The sequence below is a fragment of the Corythoichthys intestinalis genome, chromosome 12 (genome assembly GCF_030265065.1).
Source record: "Corythoichthys intestinalis isolate RoL2023-P3 chromosome 12, ASM3026506v1, whole genome shotgun sequence".
NCBI classification, from domain to species: domain Eukaryota; kingdom Metazoa; phylum Chordata; class Actinopteri; order Syngnathiformes; family Syngnathidae; genus Corythoichthys; species Corythoichthys intestinalis.
Genome location: NC_080406.1, coordinates 38,444,031 through 38,455,441, shown reverse-complemented (window position 1 = coordinate 38,455,441; position 11,411 = coordinate 38,444,031). Strand labels below are relative to the sequence as shown.

At 40.8% G+C, this 11,411-nt stretch overlaps 1 protein-coding gene across 1 annotated transcript; it reads right to left on the bottom strand.

The window, feature by feature from the left end:
• Positions 1–5,786: 5,786 nt before the first annotated feature.
• LOC130927039 (frizzled-7-A-like) lies at positions 5,787–10,101 on the bottom strand. Its single transcript, XM_057852518.1, has one exon. It carries the CDS (start codon positions 9,573–9,575, stop codon positions 7,875–7,877), a length of 1,701 nt encoding a protein of 566 aa, XP_057708501.1. The 5' UTR covers positions 9,576–10,101; the 3' UTR covers positions 5,787–7,874.
• Between the last annotated feature and the right edge of the window lie 1,310 nt (positions 10,102–11,411).

Sequence of the window (11,411 nt, the reverse complement as noted above, 5' to 3'; positions counted from 1 at the left end):
CTGCAAAACAGTATCATGGGATTATATTTCTCATACAGATGTACAGTGGGGCAAATAAGTATTTAGTCAACCACTAATTGTGCAAGTTCTCCCACTTGAAAATATTAGAGAGGCCTGTAATTGTCAACATTGGTAAACCTCAACCTTGAGAGACAGAATGTGGAAAAAAAAAAACAGCAAATCACATTGTTTGATTTTTAAAGAATTTATTTGCAAATCATGGTGGAAAATAAGTATTTGGTCAATACCAAAAGTTCATCTCAATACTTTGTTATGTACCCTTTGTTGGGAATAACTGAGGCCAAACGTTTTCTGTAACTCTTCACAAGCTTTTCACACACTGTTGCTGGTATTTTGGCCCATTCCTCCATGCAGATCTCCTCTAGAGCAGTGATGTTTTGTGGCTGTCAATGGGCAACATGGAGTTCAGAAATCAAACAATGTGATTTTCTTGGTTTTTTTTTTTTTTTCCACATTCTGTCTCTCATGGTTGAGGTTTACCCATGTTGACAATTACAGGCCTCTCTAATATTTTCAAGTGGGAGAGCTTGCACAATTAGTGGTTGACTAAATACTTATTTGCCCCACTGTACATGTGTTTGAGTGTGGATGCACTGAACGACATGCTTTATACTGATTTTTTTCCCACTCCAATGTAGGCAAAAATTTAAAAAAAAAAAAAAAAAAAAAAGGACTGTGTGTAAAATATTACAAATCCGTTAATGTATGATGACAATACTGTTGTAAACCAATAGTCAGTGGTGGAAATCTGTAACTTTCAAAATATGTTTTTTTTTTTCCCTCAACCTTTGCAGATGACAACACAACCTAAAAAAAAAAAAAAGACATAAATACAAGAGAGACAGGTAAGTTAAGCCTAAATTAATATTATTATAAATTGGTTTGTTTATTGATTTAAATTGAGCCCTCTGAAACAAAATGACATGCAACTTTTTCCTCTGTTGTAGTAGCAGCACTATCTAAAATTTAGTGTCCAGTGATGGTTTTCTACATTATGCAACTTTTAAAGTATATACTGATTTTTATAATTGGCTGCATTTTTAGTATAAACAATTACAGTTATATTTACATCGGATTTACTGTCCAAAATTATTCAGTATTCTCAAATCTGCTATATAAACTTTCCATAGATATAAAAATGTCAACATTTTACTTATTTGATTAACTTGGCAATGATTACTGTCGTGTTCTCATTAAATTGCTAATTAGCCTGACTCATTGCACGTGCACGTTCGGCCTCGTTACACACTTTTTTCTTTATTTATTTGTTTATTAATTATTATTATTATTGTTTTTAAATCTTTATGAGAACGTCATGGTTTTTGGTGTACTTCAATGCATATCCTTTAGAGGGCACTGTCGTGAAGCAATCTGACGTAACAAGGCGAGACAAGCTAGCACACCCACAGAACCACACACGTAAAATTACACAGTCAAGATAGTTAAAAGTCCTCCTAAATCAACTCTTTTATGGAATATTTCCTCATGGCAATGTATATTTTTAGTAGTTAACATTAAGTTTATTGTACCCCTTAGGACAAATTTCCAGTAATAATCGTTACTCATAATTACACCCACAATCCTTTGAAAAGTCACTTGTAGAAAGCACTGAATATACATTTTTTGATGTCTCTATTTAATGTTGCCCCCCCCCCCCCAATACACACACACTCGCTGCCATCATCATGCTTTACTGGAGTAGTTTAGTTGATAGTATCAACTAAACTTTTGTCGTGTGACATCGGATTAAAGTGCCTGTGTTAAATATAGCATTATTATCATGATACATTCAAGATTTTTTTCACAATCCGATTGAATAACTTTGAACCTTTTGACAGTAATTCAAAAGGTCATATTTGTCGTGAGCAACATTGCAGTTCTGGTGTCATTTGGAGGGCCATTATGTCTGGCATTCAAGGGCGTAGGCTTGTATAGGGACAGTAGGGACGTAACACTACCAACTTTTCAGGATGCTCAAATTGTCCCCACCAACTTTTAAGCAACCTTGTTTGCATTATAAAATGACTTCAGTTATAGAGGTCATTTAGATTGTCTTCCCATATGTTGTAAGGATAGAATTGACCCTACTGTCATTAAGTGAACTACTTTCATAATGTTCAGACTTACATTGATCCCTTTTCACTTGCTGAATGTGCCAGTCCATTTTTTTTCTAAACACACGTAATCACAGCCCCAACACAAATACAACATGTCGCCTCCCCCGCCCCCTTCGAAGACAATATTTTTTCCCCCGCCAGCAGCAGCCACTGCAAGTAATGTAAAAAGACGTCAATGTTGTGGATGTGGGGAACACACCACTAATTTTGCTACTGTAAGTCCGACCTGCATAGATTCTTATTCCTATGAAACATTTAGACCCCTAAGGCAGGGGTTTTCAACCCAGTCCTCAAGGCACACTGTGGGTCCTGGTTTTTGTTCCAGCCGATCCAGCAGAGACAGTTGAACCAATGAGGCTTCTGCTAAAACAAGCCACACCTGACTGCAATCAACTGATTGCACTTGTAAAACACCAGATTGGGGAAAAAGTGTTGTCATCTTGTTTGGTAAGAATGAAATCCTGCACCCACAGTGTGCCTTAGTGGAATAGGTTGGGGACCCCTGCCCTAAGGTCATCTGGAACCGATCTCCTGTATGTTCCAAGAACAAGAATGGAGCACAGTGAGGCAGCATTTAGTTATTATGCTCCTGACGTCTGGAACAAGTTACCTGAAGGTCTGAAGTATGCTCAAACTGTTAGCTCCTTTAAATCAGGGCTAAAAACGTTTTTATTTGCCACAGCATATCCATAACTTTCTATATATTTCAAGCTATTTGCCTTATATTCCTCTTGTGTTTTCAATTATTATTATTAGTAGTAGTAGTATTTTTTTTTTCCATTTGTGATTAAATACGACTTTTATGTATAATTTTATTTCCTCTTTTGATTGTCTTTGTTTTTACGTTCTAATGATACAATGTGATTTTTATGATCTTCATTTGATGTGAAGCACTTTGAATTGCCTCGTGTTGAATTGTGCTATATAAATACAGTAAATATGCCTTGCCTTGCATCAGAGTTGGCATAACATTAATCTGTGTGAATTTCCCGAACTCGAGTAGGAAGTTGCTTTGAGAGAAATATCCTCCTGCATGTGTATTTTACTGTTAACGTTAATTAAACTCTGGGAAATGTAGTGAACTGAGGTTTACCCCCTTCTCCCCAATTTTTATTTTATTTATGTGGTCTTAACGCAGCCAAAAGAAGCTTTCATTTTTTTGTTGAATTTGGCTGTGCTGGTGGACAAAAGCAGTAGAGTTTTACCTGAAGGAAGGCTCAATTTTTATCTATTTTTGCTATTCACTAAGACATTTTTTCAATTATATTTAATTTCTTTATTTCTGACAGACATTGTTGAGTGGTCTTAAGACAAATGATTATTTCTTGCTTCCTGGATAGTTAAGAGTTTATTAACAAGTTTGTACTTATTGTGTATGTTAATATAATTTATCTTTAAATATTACAATTTAAATTTGCTAATAAAATCCAGACATTTATTCTGGAACCTTTCAAAATGTTTCTTTAGTGGTTTTTTTTTTTTTTGGTTTTTTTTTTAAACAAAGATTTTAATCCAAGGTTGTATCACCTGAACCAATTAATATGCACTGCAAAAACACACCTCCTTAAAACTAGTTAAATTACCTTGTTTTCAGTGTAAATCTACTAGAAATAAGTGAAATGATCTGCCAGTGCTTCAAGTAAATTTTACTCAGATTTTTCTGGAAATAAGACAAACAGCTAGCTGAAAATAAGCTTAACAGACCTATTTTAAGCAAAAAGTATATTTAATCTTACAAAACGAAAAAAAAAAAGCATATTTGTCAGAAATGTTCTTAATTAAAAAATAGATATTGTTCAAAACATTTGAAAGCAAATCTTTCTTGATTTAGGTTTTTAAAAAATGCCCAACTTTTAGATGTATGGGTTTAATAAGAACAGCTAGTAATATTTACTTAATTTAAGTGGCATAATCTTACGTATTAATCTGTTAGTCTTTAACGCTCATAACGAGATGGAGAAAATTATTCGACTAGATTTAAGAAAAATGATCTGATTAAGACGTTATATTTTTGCATATTTGCAGTGTGAAAGTTAGTATAAGTCAGTACAGATTTATTTTGCATTGATCATTTAGCCTATCAATTAATTCGTTTTATTTTTGTGAGAAATGTAGCCCTGACCCCCACTCACCCAATCTGTTTGGTCTTATTAATGTCCCGTCCCCAGCAAAAAGTGTACGTGCAAGTTATGCTGTTATATCGTCCCTACCAGTATTGAGACCAAACCTGCGCCCTTGCTGCCATTTGATAGTTGATCAATCATTTAGAAACACTGTGGACCCATAAATTGTCCAAATCCTCCTTTTGAGCCTCTAACTGATCCAATCCATTTTGACTGAGGGCCGTCCCAGTTGAAATGGATTTGATGTATGTGATTGTCAGTGGTAGTGAATTAGCTAAAAGTAAATATATTTTTCATTAAAAAAAAATGTATGTTGCGGAAAACACTCAGTTTACTTGAAGTTTCGCTCTGAGACCCCCAATTTGGCCAAATTTCAAAATTGTCCTATATGCATATGTGATGCATCATTGGAAAGCTTAAAATCTCAAAATTCTGGGGAAAGAAAATTTTGAAAAGGATGGCATTTATTTATTTTTAAACTCCTCAACCCTAACTCGAGGTCAAAGCATGAAAGAGCATAAAGACACCATGATTTTAACGAGATATTATCGCATACTTAACTTGTCTCGATCCAAAAACTCAGTGTAGCATGTCTGACCGAGTATATAGACACAGCTGTGAATGGCCAGAGACGGACTTTTGGGAAATTTTATGGGTGAAACACGGTAATATAACAAGGGTCCAGAAATCGCAGACATCAAGGAGTGGTCGAAATTTTGTTTTTCAAATATTTACCGTCGATTATTTATTATCTAAAATATTGTGGAAAATGCAACAGTAACAAAAAAAAAAAGTTGAATTCTTCTTAAACTGTAAATGCATTTACATTAAAAAGAAAACCGTTATAGAAAATCTTGCTGATAATATTTGGTAAGTGATCAAGTTTCACTTGCTATTGACAGCGATTCACTGGCAGCCAATGAGTTAATTGACAACCAACTTAATTTTGGTACAGTATGATTGTCGCGAAAAACATGAAGTCGAAGCACACGATGTACTTTCGGGGACCACACAAAATGACGTGGCAGGCTGGAAGTTTGTCACCTGTGACCTCTGTTGGCATGGAAGTGCTAGCATTGTGCTAAAGCTAGGAACTGCCATTTCAATAGGGATACCAATTTTTTAAACTCTTTGTATACAGTATTTGAATTAACAAACTAAAGCAAATCACTTTCACAGATTATCAAAGATGCTAGTGTCACACTGAAAGTGGGTTGTCAAATTTAATCACCTCATGATTTAAAATAATATTTGTCAGTGAAAGCATTGAAAGATAAGCATTGTCCACCATCTGACGTCATTTTCTGTTGCGCTAGCTAACAATGTAGCCTCTGTGAGACTGCTGATGTCTAATAAGTCATGCGTTCAGACAGGACTGTTTACCCCGAGATGCCAGGAGGGTCCAAAATGTCTGCTGTGAAAAACGTTCATCTTATTGACAAAACAACTTTAATGCAACCCGATACGGAGAGGGGTGTTATATAGATAAAATTCCAGCACAAAACCACAAAGACCAGGCCAAATGTTACAAACCTTATCACTTTTATTCAGACTGTACACATACAACAGGCTTTAAAAACATGTAGAAAAGAAGAGACAGATGAGCATCCCCATAAATATAAGAACTTGGGCATGTAAATTGATAATTTGCATAATGTTCTAATGCGCGCACACACACACATACATACTGGACATGCATAAATCTGAAATGATACCAAAAAAAAGGGCAAATTTGCATCACTCTCAGTCTTACACATTCAAATGGGGATTTCTTTTAACATGAACTAAGATGATACTATAAAAAATATGTACAGTATGCATTCTAAGATTGTGTGCAGTCTAGTGTGTTGAGAATATAGTTTTTACGATGTGGGGGGGATTTAACACATCCTCCTTCCATCTTAAACTCTATCTTTGCGTTATTTACACGTAGAAAAATGTGCAACATGGCAAAAAAACGATGCACTGATAGGATTGTTGCTCTTATACAGACCTGTTATTGGAAGTTATGGTCTAAAAGGCTGGTTTCAGGTCTATCAAGTGGATTGTATCATTTTAATGCAATGTGCAAGAATGTCCTGTCACCTGAAAGTGTAGTTTCCATATACAATTTTTAAGAAACTACTCAGATTACATTATTGTAAAACGCATATGGTTGGAGTTATTTCTTAAGACACTTTGTTCATGTCCGTTAGTATGAACTGGTAAACATTTCGAGGTCATGCAAATAGAACCACACGCACACGCACATACTCATGACAACTGCCCGGCTGCTAAACACAGCGAGGTATGTCTCCACACGCGAACCTTAGTGACCTTTTTGTTTCGTTTTTTTTTTGTTTTTTTTTTAACTCGGCTGTGCTTTTTCTGACATTTCGGATCAGGCACGCAAGGACAGAAATATGTCTTCTGTATGGCACACACTAGCGGAACATAAAGCACATGCACCTTCAGTCTGAATGTGGAACAACTTCAACAACAAAAAAACATCCTCACCCCCGCATGGATTCATTTAAACACATCTATATGTAATAAAAACAAAGAATGGCAGGCTTAAGTGAACAATCGTCAATATCAAAGCGAGAAAAACATTCAAAAATCCTCAAAAACCATTTCCACTCCCGTAGAAGAAACGGATTACAGTCTTTCTAATGGAGTCCACCAATGTGGGGACCACACACATAGATGTTTGTATGCGTGTGTGTGTGGTCTCTGCCTTTAAAATGGGTACTCAACCCATTCTGTGGTACCGATGAGTTCGTCATGAAACGGGAGAGAAAAACTTCACAACTAGTTTCGAGGTTTATAATGTAGATAGTACAACAGCTCAACAGTGGTGAGAAACACACAAACTTATAATGGCAGTAACAGACCAACGTAGGAGAATTTAGTCGGACGAGCCTTTTTGTAGTGTAACAGTCACTTGATTTAACACTTTAAAAAAAAGAACATTTGTGCAAACTGACACAAACAGTAACTTCATTCACCTTCGGAGTGAACATTCAATGCGGGGAAAAAGTTGTAAAAAATAAACGTATCCATAGTTTCTCTGAGAACTGTGCGTCGAGCTGCTTTTTTTCTCTCAAATCAAACGCACAATTTAATTTAAAGCATTTCAGTCTACGAGCAGAGTAACTTAAAATGTCCAGAGCGAGCCGTAAAAAATGGATTCACAGTCCGTGGACACTTGGTTTAGGCCCGTCAGTCGTATTCGCTCATGACGTACATTCAACACAATAAGGATGTAATGAGTGAGCAAACAGAGATAACTTCAAGTCCGGTGTTAACTCGTTCAATGCCAATGACGGTGATAGATGTCTAATCCGTGGGAACTGTGAGGGCTCGCAGCGAATGATCATCACTCGCTGCCAGCCCTCAATGTTCAAATGGGTTGGACGACTAACGCCGCCAATGGCAGCCAAGGAGTTAATGACAGTGAGGTTATGCGTTTAAAATACAAAAAACTGGGATGGTTTCAAAGAAGAATGCAGATTCTTTCATTTAATATCGAATATAGAGAGGATTAAACTTCTGTCTCTGTCCAAAAACGTATCAAAAATGAAAGCTATCTGACCTCATTTCTCTATCATTGTAGTTTTGTACCCGTGCCGCTTCACACGGTGGTCTCCCCGTGGTTGCCGTTGCTAAGGCGCTTGTAGAACCTCCTCCACGACTGCAAGGTTTTGCCGGACCAGACCCAAAAGCCCGAAGTGATCCCGACGATCATGGTCATCAGGTACTTAATCATGAAGACGGTAAAATCGGGCGTCATGGGGGCAAAGTTGTGAAGCGGGCAGGGCACGGCGAAGCGCTTGCACGTTTGCATGTGCCAGGTGCGCTCCCAGTGCTCGCGGAAGGCCTGTTCGTAGAAGTAGCAGGCGATGACGATAGTGGCGGGGACCGTGTAGAGCACGCTGAAGACGCCGATGCGCACCATCAGCTTCTCCAGTTTTTCCGTCTTGGTACCATCGTGCTTCATGATGGTGCGGATCCGGAAGAGCGACACGAAACCGGCTAGCAGGAAGGACGTGCCGATGAACAGGTAGACGAAGAGCGGCGCCAGCACGAAGCCCCTCAAGGCGTCGACATTGAAGATCCCCACGAAGCACACGCCGGTCAGGACGTCGCCGTCCACTTGGCCCATGGCTAGGATGGTGATGGTTTTAATGGCGGGTACGGCCCAGGCGGCTAAGTGGAAGTACTGTGAGTTAGCCTCGATGGCTTCGTGGCCCCATTTCATGCCGGCCGACAGGAACCACGTGAGGGACAAGATGACCCACCAGATAGAGCTGGCCATGCCGAAGAAGTACAAAACCATGAAGAGGATGGTGCAACCCTCTTTCTTGGTCCCCTGGGCCACCGTCCTGTAGCCGTCTTCCTTGAATTTATCCACACAAACCACCTTATCCTCGAGGAAGAACCCCGCCGCGTATGCTACCGCCACCATGAAGTAACAGCCCGACAGGAAGATGATTGGTCGTTCGGGGTAGCGGAAGCGCCGCATGTCCACCAAGTAAGTGAGCACCGTGAACAGAGTACTCACGCAGCATAGGATGGACCAGATTCCCACCCAGAGACGCCCGAATTTCACCTCGTCCTCCCGGAAGTACATGATCCCGGTGGGCTTAGTGGGTTCGCAGGGAGCCCCGCAGTCTTTGACCCCCATGAATTTGTACCCAAGGTAGGACGGAACGTCCAGCTGAAGCGGGCAGGAGAACTCCGGGTACTGGTTGTGCGGAGGGGCCCTGGGTCGGTCCATGTTGGGGGGGAGGGTCACCAGCTCGGGCGCATATGGAGAAGAAGAGGAGCCAGGACCGCTGGGTTCTGATGTGTTCTGACCTACACAGATCTCGCCGGCCCCGTGGACTGGAAAGGCCTCGCAGCGAAGCCTTTCGGGCCACTGGAAACCAAATTTGTTCATGAGGGCTTCACATCCTTGACGGGCGCGTTCGCATAGGGACCGGCAAGGAGGGATGGCCTGCTCTAGAACCGTGCACACGGGAGCATACATGGAACACAGGAAGAATTTCAAATCAGCCGAGCATTGGACCTTCACCAGAGGGTAGAACTGGTGCACCTCCAGCCCCGCGTCTTCTTGGTTGGTGTGGCCCAGGAGGTTCGGCATGATGGTCTGGTTGTAGGCGATGTCGGTGCATAGAGGAATGGAGATAGGCTGGCAAAATCCATGCTCCGGAATGGAAATTCCGCTCTCGCTGTTGTAGTGTTGAGAAGACGCGGGTGAGACGGACAACCCGCACAGCAGCCACATGATCCGCACAAGCGCGGAGCCAGTGGTGGACCTGGCCGCCGCCATAGTTGAGGAGGAGGAGGAGGAAAGGGGGGAGGGAAGGAAGGAAAAACTTTGATCCAAGTAGGGCGACTCAAAAAGGGTCCAAAAAAAGCGTCGCTGATCTACATTTAACGTCCCCGCGCGTCTCTGGTAGTCCGTGCAACTTGAGCGCGTCCACCCACGGTTAAATTCCGCCTTATTTCAAACCGTTTCATCCAAACAAATCCTCCGTCGTGTCATGACTTCTTGATGGTCTTTGTAAGTGACTCCAAGCAAGCCCACTCTCACTTCTCCGGTGTGAGGGGGGGTAAAAACACGTACTGCTCTTTCTCCAAAAAGAAGCACGACGCAAGCTAAAGCTCTCCAGGTGCGTTGGACGCTCGGCTGTGGCTCGGGTGAAAAAAACGCGAGCGAAAAACGTCCTAAATTAGCATCTTTTGTGGCTCGACTCGTCCAAGTGTCGGCTTCTCCAGGCGGTTGGGAGTCCGCAGGCTCGCTCGTTCTCGTCACTTTGCTCGGTTTCAAGGCACCCCTCCATTCACTACACCCCCCTCCCCCTCTTCGGGGAGCTGCTGGGCGCCTGGAAACCGACTGCGGCGTCTCAGCCAATCGCTGCGCTTGTTTTCCTACCGGACTCGTCGCTGATTGGCCGTTTACTCCCCGTTGGAAGAAAATATGCTACAGTAATTAAATTACACTAGAGATTTTACCGAAATAATCACAATCACGACTCCTGCCAATTTCACAACAAAATGACAGAGATTAGAGAATGAAGTTTATTTTTAACTCAAACCAATACGTTATCTATCCATCTAGCTACATATCTTGAATTATCTAGCAATCTAGCTAGTTTGTTGTCTGTCTGACCATAGTACAGTATGTCTCCAATCCAATTTTGAGGCCTCAGGCAAACGTAGGGTGTTTCAAATGTTTCAAATGTCTAAACTTCCAAGCAAGCAGCCACTATCCCAACAGGCCATTGCAACACCTCCAGCAACAACCAATGTGGGAACAAACACTAACACTGGGTCAAATTTACAACACAATCGATTGGCGCACACACAGGCCACAAAGTGAGGGTAGTGGTGTAGGCGGTTCTTGGTGGCCTCACCGCATTTGGTTTCTTGCCTGGGTGGGATGAAAGGATGCGGGGGTAGTTCGGCGTAGGGGGAGGGGGCAGGAAAGGAAGAAGAGAGGAGGTCGGAGAGCAGGGGGGAGAAAAGAGTGGGAGAGCCAGTTGGGGTGACGCTCAAACCCCAAAAAGAAAAGTCAGTCGAGTTCCTTGCTGTCACCGTGCCTCCAAACAACTTGTATAGAAGTGGGCCAAAAGGTCAATTTGGATTGAGGACCCGCAAACGCAAGTTTGTCAAAAAAAAACTTAATGGAGTTTTATTTTGGAGTAAATTGAGAACTTTTTCACTCTTCAATTGTATTCTCAACCTTCACGATTCGTGAGCCATCACGAAGTGGAACATTTTGCGCACAAATAGTCGTAAATTTTAATAACTGCCTTTGTTATTAGTTTACTCTAGGGAATCTTAACAAATGCATTTTTCCAAGGAATCCTATGACCACTTTAACCTAAACGACATGAAATGAATGATGTTTTATAAGTTACAAAGTACAAATTAAAAAACCTTTAGTTTTATGCTGAGAAATTTTGCATTGTTCCTTTGTGGTATCCAATTTGAACTGAACCAAGAACTTTATGTGAATTTCGTCACACCCCTAACAACTATACATTTTAACCAGGCCCCTCAGGGCAACCATAACTACGATATGATCTACATTCTAAACAAGTGGAACACCCTAAGTTTAAATCCTAATTATACCCTAAATGATGATCTCAAAACACTTTCA